Raw genomic sequence first — 21,452 nt, 5'->3', positions numbered from 1 at the left:
TAGTTTGCACTGAGGTTTTAGTGGCCTTGAATCCCTTGCAGAATGAGCACAGAGGCTATGGAACACCCTACACATCTATTCCCCTCCATTCTAGGTGTCCAAAGAGCACGTCTTTCCCACCCTGCCCCTGATGACCTGTGGCAGTCCTGGCCCCTGCCCCACTCCTTGTCCAGCCCTTCCATGCCCTAAAACCAAAACCCCAGGCTCTCAATCTGTTGGTCTTGGTGGGATCCCAATCACTGTCTCCCCTGTGCTCTTGTAGAAAGATGTTAGCACCGATGACAAGACTCCAGCAAGGCTGGGCCTTGCCCCTCCGCAACCGCCCAAGGAGCAAAAGCTGTTTTGACTAAACAATGTGGCAGGGGACCAAGAGGTTAAGAACAGCCCCAAACTTCAGCTCCCTGAGGAAGTGCCATCCTCTCCTCTGGGTGGGCCTTGTCTAAATGCTTTGCTGGAAATAAACCAAGATGGAAAAAATAAATTAGAATCTGATTAATGTTCTGGATTGAAAGGAGAACTTGGGGGAGTGGAGGTGAGTGACATGGTAGGACACAGCAGTTGCAGATCTTTCAGGGGACGTTGCATTCCAACTAAGGAAGTACATATTATGCAGCTTGCTAAGAACAGTGTGGGCTGTTTTAAGGTTCCCCCTGGAGAGACCAGCATGCTACAAAGAACTCTTACTGGAGACTAGAGCAGCATAATGAGAAGGGCCAAGGACAACGAGGGTACACCTCTCCTTCCAGCAGGATGGAGGTCCAGCCTCTGGGTTAAATGCAGCCTCCTTTGGGATACCTTTAGACCTTAAGTCATCAGGTAATTAAAGTGGGATCAGTGGCTTCCAGAACATGGATCTACATAAAAGTGAGGGGAACAAGAATACTCAAATAGGTAAGGGCTTTAAATCCTCACAACTGAAGAAAAGACACAAACTATAAAGGCACCCCAGTGACTTCAGGGAGTATGAATCATAGCCAATCTCCAAATCGCCCCTAAAATTTCTCCCACCAAACTGCCATCCCCACCCTCCACCATGACTAAAGCACAAGTCACAGGAAAGTTTAGAAACCATTCCTTTCTTTATTAAACATAGCTTGCAAGTGATAAATATTACAAAGTTTTTTTTCTTTTAATCCTTTCTCCAAAAATTAGCTTATTATTTGAATCTGTCACCGCTGAAATGCTCAGCAGCATCTGAAACAGATGGGAGTGTATTTGCCTTTTTGAAAACCAGTTTCTATTGGTCTTAGTTTTTTCATTTTAATTCCCAAACACAATGCAGAAAATCAGAATGAGTTTTTTTTTTTTAAAAAAAGGAAACTTAAAAGAGTTGTGCAAAAGGGTCTTGTTCCCCTCCCACCCACCCCATTCAGAGAAGGCCATTCCCCATCCCACCTCCCTGCTCCCCACCCCCCACCCCCAATCTATCCTTCCACCTTCCCCAGGGCTTCACCCACCATCCTATACCCTTCTCCAGGCTTTACCGGCCAAGGACCTACAGTGGGAGTACGCAGCCCAGGCTGTGGGGAAACTGGGCCCCTGAAGGAAACAGCTGTTGAGAGAGCTGCCTTTAAGGGGGTTCAGATGAGATCTGAGGGAAGGAGACAAGATGTGGACTATATCTGAGCTCTCCAACCAAAGAAATGGGGGAAAGATCTGCATTCTGTAGCTCACAAAGGGTGTGAGTGACTGCCAACCTGGGGTATTCATTGGTCAACCACCCTTGAGGGCAACTGCTTGTGAGGTGGGGCTTGGGGCCTGGTTCCTGCCCTTGGGTAACTAGAGGCAGGAGGGCAAAGATGTCCCAGATTTAACTGAAGTTCTAAACATCACTCTGCTGCCTTTCCTAAACCAAAAGGAACAGCAGGGACCTGGCAGCTCTCCAAGGGCACTGTCACACATATACCCACTTCAACACTAGCCACTTTGGTTTCCTCCCTGGTTTTTCAGCCCGACACTTTCCTCACCTCAAGCTGTTTTGTTTTCAGGTGGGGAAGGAAGTTTTATAAACTTGGTAGCTAGAGGATCTCCCCTGCCTGCCATCACTTCACAAATAAAACGGAGACCCCGAAAATTAGCTCCACCAAAGGTCACGTAACAAGTCAGCAGGAAAGCTCGAGACTAAACCCCAGGTCTCCAGGCTGTGCCACCATCCCACCCTCTTTGTGCTGTGGTTCTCTTTACTCTCCACAGTCTGGACTAGGAGTCTTAGCTTTTGCAGTAACCCAGCCTCACCCCAATTTACAAAGCCTAAAACTGTGTACAGATGGATATGGCTCTCCCCTAAGGGAGACTTTCTTAGGATGACTTGTTTAAATTATTTCTATCATCCCCTGACAATCCACCCTCAAAGGCCCATGAAACTAGGTTCTTTTTTTTGGGGTGGGGAAATCCCTTGCATAAGAAAGCTTGACACTGAATTTTGTTATATAGGTATATTGTATATATGCTGATGCAATCAGAGAAAAAAAACAGTGCAAATACAATTACAATTCATAATAATACTTGGTTTCAATGCCCCCGGGAACTGCCCCATTCCTCGGCTACCTCCCAACCCCCAGCACTTCCCCACAGTCTCAACCTAATGCTGGGGGGTAAGGAGGGTGGGCAGGTTAGGGTAGGGAGTGGGCTCTGCCAAGGCAGTGCTGGTGACCCGGAGGGACTACTCCAGGGTGGGGAGGCAAGGCACAAATTAGGGGTGGGTGGTGGGGGAGGTGGCATCTCTAAGGAGGGATGGGGTTGGAGCAGCTGCCAGTCTCAGTGTGCTGGGCCCGGCCCACTCCCCTCCCCACCCTCCACAGCCCTGCCTCCCTACCCCCTCCCCTTCCCCAGAAACCCTTTTGCACGGATCATACACAAACGGGCACATTACAAAATGACATAACACAGTTTCACAATATCCATGGCTAGGGCTTTTTTTTCTCTTTTTCAGTTTTTTTTTTTTTCTACACAATGTACAATTCCTTTTAAATGGATCAAGAAATAGCTTATATACACGAATGAGTCCTTGTTATAACATCTCGGCAGCAAATATCATAAGCTAATGAAGGTCTTGTTGGAGGGGAAGGGAGCCTAGGACTGGGGAGGGGGTAGGGGGTGTGGAGAGAAGGTTATGCCTTCTGGAGAAGTGGGGAGAAAAGGGAGAGGTTAGGGAAAAGGAACAAAAGTAAAATATCAAGAAGCATCTTTACAAAGCAGTTCTATAGCTAATTCCTTTTAAAGGGGAAAGGAAAGGCAACCAAAGCAGGAAAACATTTATCTCTGTGTCTTAAAAAAAAAATTGTCTACCATACATACATCCAAAAAATGTGGAAAAAATACTTATTCCAGGGATGAAAGAAGTCCAGATGCTGTGGTCAAATGACAAAAAGAAAAAGAAAAAAAAAAAAAGACAAATAAGGACCTCTGTCCCTCAGTTTTACCAAAGCCTTACCACTCAATCACCTGTATCAGGCTTAGAGAGAGTAAGCCACTGTCCATAAACTACTACTTTTAAAGCCTCTGGTGATGGAGGAAGCCAGGCAAAACTGGTGGGATCCTCATTCTATTATCACCCTGAGCTTCAGTGCTCCAGGGGTAAAGGATAACTCTGTACAGAGGGTCTTTCCTCCTATCTTTAGGGCATGAGGTTTAGTGTCTATGGGGCCCAAGGCCTGGGGATGGACAGCAACAATAGACTTGGAGGGACACAAGGCAATCAGTGATGAAAATGTAGAGAAATGAGGAAGACAGAAGGATGGGGGAGAGGGAGGAAAAGGGAGGAGGTGGAAGGCTAATACTTTACCATGATTAGAGGAACCTCACCCCCCCCCGCCCCCATCACTAATCCCTGGGAAGGGTATGAAAATGGGGATAAGAGAGGGTAAGAAATCAAATCTCAGCGATTGAGCAAAGGGTCACGGAGCTATACTAGTCAACAAGCAGCCTCTATGTAACTGACCCTGAGGGGATAAAAACAGGGAAGACTCCACCCTCTCCCCTATCGCCTCAGCACCTTGGCAGGCACGCGACTACAGGCTTTCCTTCCCCATCATCCCCTATCTCTACACATCTTACTTCCAAACCCCATTCAAAGGTGGCCTGGCTCCCAGGGAAGGGATTCAGCTCAGGGCAGGGACAGCCCCCAGCCAGACGGTATTGCACATTCTCTGTTCCTTACTTTTAATCTCAACTGACAAACTTGGGCACCTCGTACCTCTGAGAACCTCTGAGCTGGGGGAGGGGAGACATAACAGAAATGGCACTTCATCATGGGGTGGGGGGAGGGAGGCTAGACAGACATGCCACAAGGCAAGATGACTTGCAGGGAAAATATTTTTTAAAAAGCTTCCAATTTCGTGGAAGAGAGAAAAGCAAAACCAAACGATTTATCCAGTGCTTTCAAAGCACAGAGGGCAAAGGAAAGATGTAAGAATATATCTTTATATATATATATATAATTTTAAAATAATCCCAGACCCAGTTCCACTAACCCCCCTCCCTCTCCCACCACTTAGTCAGGGGTTCCACATTCCCCAGAAAAATACTCGAAACGACCCCATCACTACCTGTTACTAGCGTCTAGCTTCCAGATCATTTCACCACTGGGGAGCCCAGACACAGGCTGCATCTCTGCTCCTTTATTAAGTGCTCCATGAATTGGGGGAAAGGGAGGAAAGAAAAAAAGCCAGGAAGGCCCGTAGGGCCAGTATAATCACCCACAGTGGCTCTGGAATATGGGGAGTAGAGGCCAGTGTGGGGGGAACTGAGCCTGATTCCAGCTCCTCCTATCCCCTCCCCAAACTTTATGGGGAGGATGTGCAGTTTGTGTGTGTGTTAATTTTAAAAGTGCCTTCTTACTTTAAAAAATTATTTAATTTTAAAAAATAAAAATGGGGGAACCTCTCCAGGTGGCTTTCAAGGGCAAAATGTAACACTGCTCTTCACACCTCTCTGCTGAGAGTATCCCTTCCTCAAACTCTGACAGCTTTTATTAGAGCTGGAGAGGCAGGTGGACATACACTATGAAGTGAGCAGAAACCCCTAACTTTAATGGGCTTCCCTTACCTCAAAAACAACCTGGTCCCTCTTCCCCCGTCCCCCATGGTGTGGGCAAATGGGATGCTAATCTCCCCAATCCCCAGAACAGCAACATTGCACAATTCAATTCATTCTCTACATTAGTAGCACTTAAGAATAAAAACAAACAAGAAAGCAAAATTTATAGAATTCTGGGGAGAAAAAAGACAACAACTACTTTTATAGCACAGGTCCAGGACTGGTTTTGACATGAACTGTTCAGCTGTGAGCAGTCGGCTCTGCAGTTAGTGCAGCAGGGCCAGGGTAGGGCTCCAACCTGATTAGGTGCCCTCACCCTCATCTCCTGGCACTCAGAAGGTAAAGGGACAAATGGGAAAGTCGCAACTGTTGGGAGGGAAACCCCTCTTTCTTTCTTCCTCTATTTCCTCCCTTTGACATTTCACTCACTCATGCCCATCCAACTTCCAGGACACCCAGCAAAGTCAGGCTGGGAACAGCCACTCTATATTACAGATGGGGCTGTGGTTACTGAGGGCAGATTAGGATTTTTAAAAAAAGAAAAGAAAAGAGATGGGGATGGGGGAGAACTTTAAAAAAAAAAATAAGATGAAATAATTTGGGGCTAGTTGGCCTGAAATAGTCTTCTGTGTCTCCACTAGGGTCAGGAGACCAACCTCATTCACCCAGCATCCAGAAGGCTGGGACCTTGTCTCAGCCCTCCTTGGCTCAACTTGGTTCACTGTCATGCCCCTTTCTCTCTTTTCTTTATGGGTCACTTTTAGAGTGGTTAAGTTTTAAAGCTTCTCCTTCCAGGCTCTTTCCCCTCATTCTTAGAGCCCAACTTCAATACTCAACACTGCCTTCTGAACTGTCCAGCTCAGAGACACCCCACAGCTGGTGTGCTATTCCTCCTTGTTTGATGCCACCACCTCCCCCCAACCCTGGGTTAAGTGCATTAAAAACTTTTGCCCCTAACACTCCCAGTCATGTCCTACTTGGCAGCTGGGGACCCTACTGCAATGCTCCTATCACTTAACTGAATGCCATTTGTGTTTACAAAAAAGAAAAGAGAAGAGAAAAAAAAATACTGGGTGAAAATAAAAAGGTTTAACCGTCCACTGAACAAAGGGAGGACACACAACATCATTAAAAATGATAATAATAATTAAAGCATAAAAACAAACTTTAGAAACACACATCAAAGGGCTTAGATTTCTCCCCAGGACCTCATTCTGACCTCTATCAGAGGCAGAGATCCACCTCACTGTTAAAACTGAAGAGAGAAAGTGGCAGAAGAGATCGCAGCAGTGTAAAACAAAGGGGAGGTGGCGGGGCAGGGCGTGTGTTTTCTTGTTGATTCCTACTTTTTGTCTTCTGTTTTTCTGTTTTGTTTTCCGTGTATGGTAGGCACCAGTACAGGCACTGCATGCGACGGAAGTTGGGGACAATGGGAGAGGAGAGGGGTAAAGGATTCAAGGTCGGGCAGTGTAAGTGGAACAGGCGTTATTTCTGTCCACTGATGGACTGCGATATAGAGCGGGGAGGGATCATGTCTAAAAGGTATTCCCGCTGTCGGTCTGCCAGACTGGGGGCTTTGTGTCCTCCAATACCAGTGTTCAAGTATGCAATGTTGACACCTAGACCCAGGAGACAAAAGTGGAGGGCAGGTATTAAAAGAGGAAATGATACCTTCTTCCGCAATACCCTGAGGCTACAGTCTTGGAGATGCAGAGGGAACATTAGAAGTTGTCTACATCAGTCCAGACTCAGTTAAGCTTTATTTCAGTAGCAACTACCCACCCTGCTCCCAAGCTTTAGGTAGAGAGGTCTTCCCTAAACTTCAAACCTACCAGGACTAATCAACATGGTATTGATGGTATAGAAGAGTCAACGAAAACTCTTGGTGGTGAGGAAAATAATCAAGACAAAGAGAGGGGAATTACTGAATCAGCTTTGGTTTAGGGGCAGCTGACTTTGAAGAAACTTCCCTAGGTCACTCAACCAGGATCAGGACAGTTAACACTGCTATTCTGGCCAAAAGAGATCAATAACCACATGCCCACCAAAAGGGTCATTTTCACCACCAAAACCTTAGTGTACTGTGCCTGGCATGTACTATGGATTTAGCAAACATTTGCTGAATAACAAGAGTGAAGGGAGGAGGGCCTAAAGACAGAGCAGAAAACAAAAGACGGAACAATCACCTAAAGGAGCCGCTAAAGAACTCTGAAGTTCTGAGCCCAGCCCTTCTCACCTGGCATACCAAGGAGGCCCCCCGGCACAGACAGCTGGGGCGCCTGTGCGAAGTTGGAAAGCATGGAACGGGCAGATGTGGGCATACCACGCTGGAGGCTGCTCTGGGGCTGTGGGGCCTGCAATGATGAGGAGACAGGTGATCGTAACTTTGCCATGACGGAAGGAGTAAGGGGAAGGAAAGAATATGGGAGTACAGAAGAGCAATATGATTTTCCACAGAGCAAAGGACAAACTAGAATAAATGACTGACAAAACCGTAAGAGAAATCCTCACCTGCCGAAGCGTATGATGTCTCATTATGGTCTCTTGTTTACTGACACTGGACACAGCTGGAGCCGTAGTGGGGGAGAGGGCTGCCTGCTGCTGTAATCGCTGTTCAATTTCCTGTTGAGAGTCATCAGGTCAAGTTGGGCAGGACAGCGCCCAATTTCCTAACCAGAAAACCTAGAGGTCTTCTTATCTCTAATGTTGCCAGCTAGTTGGAGGGATATGGAAAAGGCAAAAGAGTTTGGTGGGGTAGTTGCACTAAGAGCTCTGGGTACAGTAACCTCAATACTTCAATGCTTAAGGAATCCCTCTCTCCAGGAAAGCTGGCTCTCAGAAGTTGGCTGGAGTTCTAGGTGGTGGTGATGAGCTGACTAATGTAATTAATTAAGGCCAATGAGTTACTGAAGTTTTATTTTTGACTCCTGTCTACTCATTTTCTAGAGGACCCATGATGCTACCCAGAGGGGTCCGATAGGTGGTGGGGCGGAAAATAATCTGAGCTTCCCAATACCTCTTCCCTGCTCCAAGATATTCTCATTCTACTAACACTGTATGAAGAATCACACACACTAGCAATCACTAATCTTCACTGGGTACTTTATAATTTACCCTTCCCTTTGTCATTTCTTTGTCAAATATGGACTGCAGATAATTACTTCTCTAAAAGAGAGTTCTAGTACAAATGTAAATGTAAATCCTTTTCACCAAAATCCATTTGTTTGAGGAAATGAAGTCAATAACAGAGGAATTTCCGCAGTGCTATCAGGGAAAACCAAGATTCTCAAGCCTTTTGTCCCTTTCCCTTAACCTCAGACATTATGTGTCATTAAATTCTTACTCAATCAGAAGTAGTCAAATGGAAATGGGAGAGGCAGAATGGTAAGAAGGGTATAAAGGGAACCCAGGCCTCTAGGTTCAAGGAACTTCGCTTCAGAAACCTAGATCACCTGGACTGTAGATTTCACACAGACAACTCCTCTAAACTAGAAAGAACTGCCTTTTGGTAAAATCCAACCTGCACAGGCGGCTGGTGAGAAGTCAGAACTCTTACCTGTTCCTGCTGTAGAGCTTTAACAAAAGCGTTTTTCAGCCGGTTGGTGTGTTCTGCCTTTAGAGCCTTCTTCTGGTTGGAGGTCATACACTGCTCACACAGAATCTTACCATTCTTCTCCTGCTTCCAGTGAGGGGTGAAATCTGTGCGGCACTGGGCACAAACAAAGGGTTCAACCCGCAGAAGAGAGGCACAGCTTTTCCCTAGATGCCAACAAAAACAATAATCAGTGGTTGTACATTTCCTCTCTATCTCCTCTGTTTCTCTTCATCAGATGAATCTTTTTCCAGGAGTTTACTCTGCTGAATTAAAAAAGTGACTCTGTAATTTATAAAATATTTACATTTCATTTGATTGCAAAGTATCACTTTAGGGAATTAGTACCATCCTTATTTACAAATGAGGAAATTAAGAAACATAGCTCCAAATGACAAAACTGGGATGATAAAAACTCAAGTTTTCTGATTTCCTATTATGCAATAATGAGAAGAAAATGTGTGTCAGAGTCAAAGGGCTCCAGCCCGCACACTGCAAATAGAGAGCAACCCCTGCTTGCCGCCACTAGACATAGTCCTTGTGCAGCAATGAAGACCCAGTGTGACCAAAAATAATTAATTTTTAAAAAAGAGCTAAATGATATGCTGGAAACAAAAAAATAGACAAGCTATACAAAATACACAATAAAAATATTAAGCCTAAGACATACAGACACACAAAAAGCTTTTTGATATGCTGTTCCTAAACAGCCTCTGAATAAAGGATGGGAGTGGTTTGGTAAAAGTCAGGGAGAGGTTATTTAATATTACACAGTACCATGTGATACTCTGTCCATATTAATCAGGTTTGGCAACCTCTTGCTTAGATAAAAAGACTGGCCAACAAACAGCCTTACCTTGGCTGTCGATGACACTCTGTACAACTTCCTCCAAGCCTACCATGTAGATGAACTCGCTATTGGCTGCACTAGGCAGGAAGTGAAGCAAGGGAGCAGGTGGTTTAGGGGGTGGAATCTCCAAGAGTGTCTTTTCCAGCTGTTTGCGAAGAGCCAATTTGGCTGCAGCCTGTGAGTTGGCAGCATCTGTCATGGCGCTGGGGCTAGGAAGTGGTGAGGACACTCTGTTCACGGTCCCTGGCTGGATATGGGAGGCAAGATTCATATAGATGGCAGAGGATGTTGTGCGCTGACAGGGAACAGAAGAACTTGACTGCTGAAACAGATTGAATGTAGGGGTCAGTGATGATATGTGGAAGAAAGAACCAATTTTTACTTTCGTGGCAGAGAACACTATCTGATCCTAGTCTGACCTACGCAGCTTCCCCCAAACTCGGAAAATGACATGAGGTGTCCACCTTCTCCACTGAAAAAGGATTCTGGAACACAGCAAAGGAGAATGACAGTGGCTACGAACTAAAACTGCAAAGATTCAGGATTCTCTGTCTTACGTCCTTTATGTTTCTCATTCCTTAGGCCCCTCCAGCTCTTTCCTCTAGACATATTTTAGCTTACTGCTGCTCTGCTGCATCTAACCCTTCTTCTCCACTACTATATTCAAGTGGGCTTCCCAGGGGGCTCAGTGGTAAAGAATCCGCCTGCCAATGTAGGAGATGGAGGAGACTCGAGTTTGATCCCTGGGTTGGGAAGATCCCCTGGAGGAGTAAATGGCAACCCACTCCAGTATTCTTACCTGGAAAACTCCATGGACAGATGAGCCTGCTGGGCTATGGTCCGTGGGGTTGCAAAGAGTCAGACACGACTTAGTAACTAAGCACACACATGCTATATTCATACAATTCCTCATGATTTCACTTTTGGGACCACTGTCAACCCACCAAAATTTCCTTTGTTGTCCTAGTCTGAAAACTTAAAATCTATGACCTTTTCAACTGGGAAAGCAAATAAAAGATTTTTCTGTTTCCACATTAGGGCTCCCTCTTACCGGCTGGTAATTGATGGTGGGATTCATATTGGGTGTTGTGGTGCGTACAAGGCCAGGCTTAGGCGGGCCCCGCTGACCCTGTAGCTGGGCTGGGTTTGGCGCAATCACACGTTGAGACATTAACATGTGTGGGAGGGTGGTATTGGTCGCTGAACGGATGACACTGTGACCCTGAAGTGTAAGAAGATACAGTCATAGGTGGCAAATGCCTCACAAAATGCCAAATAGAAAACACTGTCTATAATATATAGCTAAATAGAAATACAGTCAGATTTGGTAATTTTGTCTAATGATCTATGGGATAAATCTGCCATCACTACAAAAATTGATTAGTAGTTAGGAATTCCCTGGCTTTTTTGGTATAAACTATCTTAACCCTCTATGGAAAAGGGCTAGGAATTAGAAAGACTACAGTGGAAAGATCAGTTATTCATCCTTCTACTGCAGACTAAATCACGCCATTAAGGACCAACAGGACTATTGATAATAATGACATGTCTATCAAGGCCAGGTTCTTTCCGTGACCTTCACAAAAGCCCCGAAACTGAGAGGATAAGAGTTCCCTGAAACTAAGATCACACTATGGGTCACATACCTGTAATGTTCTCAAATTCTGTTCAACCCCTTGGGCCCCAGGCCGGGAGGGAAGCTTGGACAGGCCTTGCTGTCCCACATGGGCAGGAGATGGCTGAACAATAGATGCTGCATTCTGTACAACTGGAGTCTGGGAGAGAGGAGAAAATGAGACAGTGGAAAAGGCTAGTAATCTAGAAATCTGGTACTAGACTTTCAAAACTCCTTCTCAGTCTGAAGCTCCTGTTGAGCAGAAGGGAAAATGAAAAAATAGAATCACAGTTTTCTTGATTAAGGCCCCAAATAAAAAAATAACATTATTCCTAGAGACTAAAACCCAGGGGACCAGAGAAGAATGAGCCACCCTGCTGAATCTGCCTGGGGTAGCCCATTCTCAGTTTTTCTTTGCTTTCTGCTAGTCCTTTATTTCTTGGGCACAGTACCTTCTGAACCACGTTCTCTTTCTGTAGCTGACTCTGTCTCAGTTTCTTTAACAGCACCAGTCGGGCTTCTTCCAATCGCAGCTCATCTCTCAGCTGCTTGATGAGCTGCTGCCGTTCTTCAATGCCTTTCCCCTGAGGAAACATGGAGACTATCAGCTATAGTAGTAGTTACTCAGAGTCCATTCCTGCAAGATGATCTATTCTTTTAGGTCAAAAACTTTCATCTTCCACAAGAAGCACAGGTGCAATGAAATTGTTACCTTTGTGTTCCTAGCACATAGTCTGGCACAGCGCCTGGTATTCATTAGGTACTCAAAAATAGCTTACAGAATGAAAGAAGAGATCATATATAAATGCTAAACAGATTCCTGGCAGAAGAATGGCCAAAGGGAGATATTGCTTTTCTTGAAAATAATGTTCCTTAATCTTTTAAACTCGTGTTTCCTCCAGAAATACATAAAAACTTAGGAATTCCTCCATATTCTGAGACCCAGGATACAGTATAGAAGGTATTTCTAGTTAAGAGTTGAGTTTACATGATTTGAATTATGAAGTTTTCATTTTCCAAAGATAAAACTACACTGAATATGCTTTTTCAAATTTTCTTCTCCACTTGTAGTTATTTAGATCCAAAAAGTAAACACTAAAAGAAAAACAGAAATGGGACTCTCAGGGAATTAAAAAGAATAGTAGAAGCAAGAAATGATGAGAGGAATCTATTTTTTTTACCTTAAACATCTCTAGGTTGGCTGCTTTGAGTCTTTCTTCCATTCGGGAGCTGGAACGGGGGCTGGAAGCCTCATTATCAGACAAAACAATGATGTCTGGGGAGGGAGTTAGCCTTCCTCGGTCTGGTTCACTGGACAAGAAAAGGAAAAATTAAGGTATTTCCAACAAAGTTCATAAAAAAGTTGTGAAAACTTTTCTACACTGAACAAAGAAATCCAAGGAAACTTGTCTGTTCTGATTCACCCAGGGAAGACAGAGACATCCAAATCAAAGAATAAAGAAGAAACCAAAATGGAAGTGTTGACAAAACCATAGCAAAAAGAACTTTTCCCATCTAAATTCCTTAGAGAGAATGCAGACAGAAAGACACTGAATGGCTTTAGGAATGAAAGTAAGAGATAAGTGTTTTTATCATACCAATTTTCATCAAAATTCCAAGTGCTTTCCTTATATCTCAGTCTCCTTTTGGGTTGTCTTGAGGTTCAAGAAGGAAATGGTTAGCCTGACAGGGGAAGAAAGGCAAAGGCAGTAGAGCCTACTTGTCCATCCCAGGTACAGAGGACACGTTGCCAAGGAGGCATTATATCAATATGATGATACTGATAAGAAGATGATCCTGGCTATCTGAAGATTTACAAGAAAGGAGGTTATATGGCAACTCCAGTGAAGTCTATCCTGCCAAGGGTTTAGGCCAAAAGAAGGTACTGTTGGTATTGTTGTCAGTGGCTCAAGAGAATGGACAGTGCTAAGTATAATGTCTACAGCCTTCTGGAGGATTGAAACTCCACAATTAAATGTATGTGTCTTGTACCTAATTGCAAGTTCTACTTACCATCTTCCCTCAGAAAAAAAACTATCTAGAAATGACTCTGATCTAAACCTTTCACACCGGCTACGCCCTATGGCCAATCCTAGTTATTAGACAACTCTAGTTTTGATCTTTCTGGGGCTAGTCTTAAAAGCATCTTGTCAAAAAAAAAGAAAAAAAAAAAAGCATCTTGTCCCTCTAAAATAAAAAATGGCACTCACTTTTTAACACTTAGATAACAAGAATCCTATGAATTCTAACTGCCTGAGGTTCCCAAGTCAATGACCATATCCTATAATTCTCTCTTGATTTCTTAACTCAGATATCTTCGCTGACTACTTTCTTGAAATCTACAGTGTAGTCAGGAGTGTTTAGGTCTAAAACAATGTGTTCTTAGGTCTTTCTTAAACTTGTAACTCAAGCCTTTTATAACCACAGATCTTTAGTCCTGAGCGCCTCTTGACCATTTCTCAGGGGGTCTTGTCTCAGATGCCATTGGGACTTGGATGCCTTTTGAACAAGGCGCCTTGGATGGTTGGGACAGGCATTCAATTCCTCAACAGGGTAAAACTGAGGTTACTAAAACAACCAAGTTTAGCTGAGGAAATAAAATAGAAAGACAATGATAATAGTAACTATCTTGGGAATTACTAAATTTGTCTGCATCACTTTATAACCACTGGTCACAGACACAAGCTGAAAATGTAGGGTTACAGAAAAAAGAAGTCACTAAAGGAAGAAAAGAACCTTTTATCCTTTAACCCCCAGTTCCTGGAGTAATGGTCAGGCCTAAATAAACTGCATTTTTATTTACATTTCTATATTCCTTCATGCCCCACCCACATCCCTAACATGAGTAAACAACTTTGAGGTCTGATAGATTTCTCTTTCTTCTATATGATTCCCCAATGTTTACATCAACAGTCAGAAGCTCTTTCTATCCTGGCCTGGCTGGATACACACCTCACAGATTATTTCTAACCTAAGGAATTCTTCCTTACTCAAATGAGTGCCACTTATTACTTAAGGATTATCCAGCAACAGAACAAGCACAGACATTACAGTATGAAGATTTTGGAATTGAGTGACATTTATCAGGAAGTTGTATCTGAGAAAACCCTAAATGATATTTTATTCCCAAATATAACTGACTCATATTACATAAACAGCACAGGTAAGGAAAAGCCCAAGTCAAGTTTCATTCCTCAATTTGTTTTTTTTTTTTTTACTTTTGACGTGGAACTCTGGCTTTTTATTAAAACTTTTCTGGGGATAGAAGTTACTTTGCTACTTTCCCAAACATACATATGATTTACATACAATACTTGCTGTTCTTAGGTATGAAACCCTACCAATTAGATATTATTAAAAGCCAGACTTGCTGCTGATATCACTTTGTAACTCAGACTGGCAGATTCCCAGAAACTATAAAACTCCTAATCTTTATCCAGGTAATAAAAACAAAATCAGAACTGCTGTATTCTCGATAGCATTCCAAAACATAAGCAGTGCTGGTTTCATGCATATCTTATTTCATAGATACCATAACTTGTACAGCTGATGGCAAAAAAAAAAAAAGATATTTAGGCAATTATGATATGGCTATCATGTCAAGAGCCCTTCCTTCTTTCTGCTTTTAAAGTCCCTCCTCCTTTTATCCACATCAAAGAAACCACTGTTCTCCATGCTGAGCAATCTATCAATCTTCTTTCTTCTTACAAAAAGCTTGAGGCTAAGTGGAAATAGCTGTCAGTGTATCTGGTCTGGTGAAAGGGAAGACGAGCGACAGGGCAGACAGGGCCTATTTTTTTCATGCAGAATGGAGATCTAGATGGTTTACATCAAGCCTCTTTTCCTGGAGAACATTAAGAACAGTTCCCAGTTTCCAAAGAATCAAGTTTCAAAAGTTCAATCCTCTTTTAAATTAAATGCAATGGGAGAGTTTTCAGGGTACTCTAACTTTCAACAGAATTTATCTGTGATATAATACAATTCCAACAGCACTGAGATCTTACCAAAATGTGTAACAATGTTTTTATGAAAAATACATTTTCAGTTCCAAATATGGATGTAAGGAATCCACCTAACATTTCTCCTCTTCATTGACCCCAGTGAAGGAGGATTAGTCATTTACTCCAGAAGGCTAAGGGTGATTACTGGGCAAGTGGATTACTCAGGTGCATTATCTCATTGATCCACTTTTCTTTTTTTCTAAAAATGTCTAAGGATTAGCCTATAATACTTTGCTGATACTACATATTGCTCCCAAGAATTTTTCTCTTCTTCCACAACCTCTACAGAACTTTTCTGACGTTTCCTAAGGGTTTTTAATGCTATTACCAAGAATACTGTTCCCCTACTGGGTGTGATTTAAACAAAATAACTCTGGGACAATACTAATAAGTTAACATGAAAAGGTAGAGAAAGAAACCTAAGTAAGATTATAACCATTCCTTTCTTCTTCTTTCTTGCCATGTGTATGTGAGAGAGAGAGCACAAGCATGAGTGTACTTGTGTAAGTGAATGTGTATGCATATTTGGGGTTTGGGGAATGTGGCACAAATGAAGTAAAAAATGCAGACGATCAGCACATGAAGAAGAGAGAGCACACAAGAGAGGCCCATACTCTCTGAGGTAATAAAAGCTGGGTATTCATAATCAACAGACCCCAAAACTCCTGGGGTGATCTGAAGAAATGACTGCTTTTGCCTGCCTCCTAAAATGGCCTAAGATTAGAGTGAAAGTATATTAACTCATTCTAATTGGGGTACCAACTCTTACTGCCTCCTTGATCCAGAAACAGCTACTTTATGTTAAGGATAATAATTTTTAGAGGCACTTATTTTCATTTGGAAACAAGAGAAATTCATGGTCAAGCCAGATGGCATAGATACACCTTCATTCAAAAAGCTTGAGGAAGAAAAACCCCTTTCTCTCATTGGAATTCATTCATTTTTCATAGGCTTAGTTTATGAGAACCATGGAGGCAGCTGAATCAAGCCATACCTCCGTCTAGCACTCATATCTACAGGTTCATCATTGATGTTTTCTTTGCCTGGCCTTCCAGCAGTCCTGTTGTCTCCATGAGGCCTGAGATTCCCATTAAGCTTCTCTTCATAGCCCTTGACACCACTGCCATCTTGTTTAGTGGGTAACTCATGTGGCACCTCAAGATTTGCCAAATCCTTTCGTTTGAGCAGTGCCAACATTTTCAGACGTTCCATGGCCTCATGCCCCTCCATTTTGAGTCGTTTAGCCAGGACATCATCTCGCTCATCAGCTGGGTCCAAGCTCCGCTTCAACAGATTCAGGCGAAGAGCATCCTCTGTCATTCTATCCATCCTGTGGAAAGAAACATTCGAGTGCAATCAGAATAAAGTCCCTTAAATAGTCCACAAGGAAAGAAGAATCACAGGCATATAAATGGAAGGTTAAAGTTAACTGAGCTAACATTCTACCCTATAACTTCCTAGATGATCTGTATTAAAAGAGGTATCATCTCAACCTCAAGTAAACCTTCAAATGCCTTCCAGTCATCGAGGTTCTTACTGTATAGATGTCTGAAACCAAAGACCATACTCACTGAAATAATCCATTAAGAGCCTACATCTCTCAAAAAAGTAAACATTCTTTTGTGACTGGCCTTTTGTGTATGCATGCTCAAAGTCAGATGCTTTGGTTTTAACTCTCATGCCAAATTCTTCTCCTGGAAAAGACTCTTTTATGAATGGGAGGTTCCTTAGGTCACCCATGCATATCTTTAACTAGCCATTTTTACTGATGGAGAAACATGAGAAAGATTAATTAGACAAAGGGCATCTAACAGGAATCCTCAGTTGTCTGGATACAGCAACGGTCAGAGGGTCCCATTGTTATTTGCCCTCAATCCTATACAGATTCAGTATCTTAAGATACTTTGTTCAGCAAAGAACTCAGGCACATAGGAAGATAAAAGGTACTATGTTTGTTACTCCTACAGCAAAATTATTACAGGCAAGCTAATTATGACTTTTTCCTTCTCATTTTGATGTGTTACACTAATAAAATCTAGCTGCAAAATTTCTCCAACACTTTTAAATCCAGGGTTAACCTTCCTGGTAGGAAACAGTAATGTGACACTGGAAAGAAAAATTTTTGATGCATCAAAACACAGTTCAAACTGCTATTTACTTTTACAGGTCAAATATTTTAAAAGTTACTTTACCTCCCCAAATCTCAATTTCATCTGTAAAAGTGGGCACTCAGAAAAGGGTTCAGTAAAATTTAATTTCTATACCCTCAGGATATAACTTTCACACGTAAGATGTAAGAATCAGCTTGATAATTCACAGACTCGAGTAGTAGGACAGAACAGATTACCAACGTTAATTGGTGCTCTTACAAAGAAAAGTATGTATGTGCTTGCAGCATCTTCCTTCCTGTAGTGCAAAGGAAAATGTAACTCTTCTAGTTACAATGAGGAAAAGGAGTAACCAACAAAAGAATTTCCAACAAAAGGAAACAGACCTTTTGGAGAAGAGAGAAAAGTCAGAATTCAGACCTCTGAATTTTCAGGTAATGTTTCTTAACTCTCTTTCTCTTTTTCAAAGAACACCCTTATTGAGAAATAATTGACATTTCATACAGTTCACCTATTTAAAGTGTATAATCAAGTGGTTTTTAGTATACCCACAGAGTTGTGCAATGATCAGCACAATCCGTATTAGAATATTTTCATTATCTCCTCCTTAAAAAAAAAAACCCATACCCATTGGCAGTCACTCTCTTCTCCCTTTACCTCTATACCTCACTAATTGAATTTATCTCTAAATTTGCCTATTTTGGACATTTATATAAATGGAATCATACAATATGTAGTCTCTTATGACTGACTTCTTTCACTCACCATTATGTTTTTAAGGTTCATTCAAGTAGCATATATCATTGCTTCATATTTTTTATGATATTCCATTGTGTGGATATATATTTTGTTTATTCATTTATCAATTGATAGACATTTGGGTCTTTCCCCCGCTTTTTCATTTTTTTGGCCGCCCTGTGCGGTATGTAGTATCCTAATTCCGTGGTCAGAGATAGAACTCATGTCCCCTGTGGTGGAAGCATAGAGTCTTAACCACTGGCCCACTAGGGAAGTCCCCTACTTTTTACTATTATGAATACTGCTATGAACTTCCGTACACACGTTTCTGTACGGACATGTCTTCAGTTCTCTTGAACATATACCAACAAGTAGAACTGCTGGGTCCTATGGATCAAGACCATCCCCATGGAAAAGAAACGCAAAAAAGCAAAATGGCTGTCTGAGAAGGTCTTACAAACGGCTGTGAAAAGAAGAGAAGCGAAAAGCAAAGGAGAAAAGGAAAGATATTCCCATTTGAATGCAAAGTTCCAAAGAATAGCAAGGAGAGATACGAAAGCCTTCCTCAGCGATCAATGCAAAGAAATAGAGGAAAACAACAGAATGGGAAAGACTAGAGATCTCTTCAAGAAAATTAGAGATACCAAGGGAACATTTCATGCAAAATGGGCTCGATAAAGGACAGAAATGGTATGGACCTAACAGAAGCAGAAGATATTAAGAAGAGGTGGCAAGAATACAAAGAACTGTACAAAAAAGATCACCACCCAGATAATCACGATGGTGTGATCACTTACCTAGAGCCAGACATCCTGGAATGTAAAGTCAAGTGGGCCTTAGAAAGCACCACTACAAACAAAGCTAGTAGAGGTGATGGAATTCCAGTTGAGCTGTTTGAAATCCTGAAAGATGATGCTGTGAAAGTGCTGCACTCAATAAGCCAGCAAATTTGGAAAACTCAGCAGTGGTCACAGGACTGGAAAAGGTCAGTTTTCATTCCAATCCCAAAGAAGGGCAATGCCAAAGAATGCTCGAACTACCGCACAACTGCACTCATCTCACATGCTAGTAAAGTAATGCTCAAAATTCTCCAAGCCAGGCTTCAGCAATACGTGAACTGTGAACTTTCAGATTGTTCAAGCTGGTTTTAGAAAAGGCAAAGGAATCAGAGATCAAATTGCCAACATCCGCTGGATCATTGAAAAAGCAAGAGAGTTTCAGAAAAACATCTATTTCTGCTTTATTGACTATGCCAAAGCCTTTGACTGTGTGACCACAACAAACTCTGGAAAATTCTTAAAGAGATGGGAATACCAGACCACCTGACCTGCCTCCTGAGAAACCTGTATGCAGGTCAAGAAGCAAAAGTTAGAACTGGACATGGAACAACAGACTGGTTCCAAATAGGAAAAGGAGTACATCAAGGCTGTATCTTGTCACCCTGCTGATTTAATTTATATGCAGAGTACATCATGAGAAATGCTGGGCTGGAAGAAGCACAAGCTGGAATCAAGATGGCCGGGAGAAATATCAATAACCTCAGATATGCAGATGACACCACCTTTATGGCAGAAAGTGAAGAGGAACTAAAGAGCCTCTTGATGAAAGTGAAAGCGGAGAGTGAAAAAGCTGGCTTAAAGCTCAAATTCAGAAAACTAAGATCATGGCATCTGGTCCCATCACTTCATGGCAAGTAGATGGGGAAACAGTGGAAACAGTGTCAGACTATTTTTTTGGGCTCCAAAAGCACTGCAGATGGTGACTGCAGCCATGAAATTAAAAGACGCTTGCTCCTTGGAAGGAAAGTTATGACCAACCTAGATAGCATATTAAAAAGCAGAGACATCACTTTGCCAACAAAGGTCTGTCTCGTCAAGGCTATGTTTTTCCAGTGGTCGTGTATGGATGTGAGAGTTGGACTGTGAAGAAAGTTGAGTGCTGAAGAATTGATGCTTTTGAACTGTGGTGCTGAGGAAGACTCTTGAGAGTCCCTTGGACTGCAAGGAGATCCAACCAGTCCATCCTAAAGGAGATCAGTCCTGAGTGTTCAATGGAAGGATTGATGCTGAAGCTGAAACTCCAATACTCTGGCCACCTCATGCGAAGAGTTGACTCATTGGAAAAGACCCTGATGCTGGGAGGGATTGGGAGCAGGAGGAGAAGGGGATGACAGAGGATGAGATGGCTAGATGGCACTACTGACTCGATGTACATGACTTTGGGTAAACTCCGGGAGTTGGTGATGGACAGGGAGGTCTGACGTGCTGCAATTCATGGGGTTGCAAAGAGTCAGACATGACTGAGCGACTGAACTGAACTGAACTGATGGTAACTCTCTCTTTAACATTTTGAAGAATTGTTAGGTTGTTTTTCCAAAGTAGCTGCACCATTTTTACACTACCACCAGCAGAGTACGAGGGCTCCAATTTCTCCATATCCTCTTAATTCTCTTTTAACAGCTTCAGATATGAAACATATTATAGCATATAGAGACATTCATTAGCTGCAGGTTCCCCAAAGATTTCTTATTTTGACATGTGTTACTTCTGAAGTGGTTTACCTCTGAATACCCCCAGATGGACTAACTGGAAAGTTGAATGAACACCAAAAAGTTAAGCCCTAATTCCACAGTAACAATGTCCTGGGTAACTTGATCAACACCTCATAGTGAGAGTATGATTGAGAATACCATGAGGAGTTGCAAAAGGTAAAAAGTCAACTAATTATACACCTAGGTGAAAAAAGTACTTCAGAAAAGTACACAGCAAAATATACAAATGTGCGTTAATACAGTATACTGTTCTAAGTTTTGAGATAAATTATATTTATGAGCACTGAGGCAATGACAAAATGACAAAATTCAACAACCTGGTGCTGGTTGGAAATTGGGATGCCATCATTAGCTTGGCTTCTTCAAATGATGGTTATACAAATAACTAAATCAGTTCAAATAATTTCCCCTTTATTATAATGACATAAATGGGTACACTGCAAGTTGTGAGAAACCAGAACCAGATATTTGAATGTCTGAGGTAAGCAATCGTTCCCAACAGATGGCTTGATAACTCTGATTAAATTTTCCTTGCCCACTCTTGACTTTACTGACCCAACTTTATGTACTCGCAGCCATGCCTGCCTCAAAATCCAGTGAGATATGGATGATTCTTTAAAACAACCAGACTAAATGAAGTCAGTCAGATAGAGAAGGACAAATATTTTACGGTTCCACTTATATGAGTTACCTAAGGCATATTCCCCCTGGAGGAAGGCATGGCAACCCACTCCAGTATTCTTGCCTGGAGAATCCCATGGATAAGAGGAACCTGGTGGGCTACAGCCCATAGGGTTGAGAAGAGTCAGACATGACTGAAATGACTCAGCAAGGCATATTCACTGAGACAAAGCAAAACAGAGGTTATCAGTGACTGGGGGTGGAGAGAAGGTAGTGAGGAGTTACTATTTAATGGGAACAGTGTCTCTGGGATGAAGAAAAAATTCTTAAATGGATAGT

At 42.4% G+C, this 21,452-nt stretch overlaps 1 protein-coding gene across 3 annotated transcripts in view; it reads right to left on the bottom strand.

Annotated features, from left to right (window-relative positions):
- Window positions 1–1,060: 1,060 nt before the first annotated feature.
- The window catches only part of GATAD2B (GATA zinc finger domain containing 2B), an 80,410-nt gene continuing 60,018 nt past the window's right edge, over window positions 1,061–21,452 (bottom strand). For 2 of the 3 annotated variants that reach the window (XM_043456164.1, XM_043456168.1), the window contains 10 exons: window positions 16,090–16,425; window positions 12,276–12,405; window positions 11,547–11,678; window positions 11,126–11,254; window positions 10,531–10,701; window positions 9,486–9,801; window positions 8,594–8,796; window positions 7,549–7,659; window positions 7,274–7,391; window positions 1,061–6,656 (listed from right to left, as the gene is read on the bottom strand). In XM_043456164.1, the coding sequence (XP_043312099.1) occupies window positions 6,523–6,656; window positions 7,274–7,391; window positions 7,549–7,659; window positions 8,594–8,796; window positions 9,486–9,801; window positions 10,531–10,701; window positions 11,126–11,254; window positions 11,547–11,678; window positions 12,276–12,405; window positions 16,090–16,424 (1,779 nt within the window). In that variant the 5' untranslated portion in view covers window position 16,425 and the 3' untranslated portion in view covers window positions 1,061–6,522. The remainder of the gene's footprint in view (window positions 6,657–7,273; window positions 7,392–7,548; window positions 7,660–8,593; window positions 8,797–9,485; window positions 9,802–10,530; window positions 10,702–11,125; window positions 11,255–11,546; window positions 11,679–12,275; window positions 12,406–16,089; window positions 16,426–21,452) is intronic. The other variant, XM_043456177.1, reaches the window with a different exon arrangement.

This window comes from Cervus canadensis, chromosome 2 (assembly GCF_019320065.1).
Source record: "Cervus canadensis isolate Bull #8, Minnesota chromosome 2, ASM1932006v1, whole genome shotgun sequence".
In the NCBI taxonomy this organism is placed as follows: domain Eukaryota; kingdom Metazoa; phylum Chordata; class Mammalia; order Artiodactyla; family Cervidae; genus Cervus; species Cervus canadensis.
Note: the sequence above shows the minus strand (reverse complement) of the source record. Positions and strands in the feature narration are given on the sequence as shown.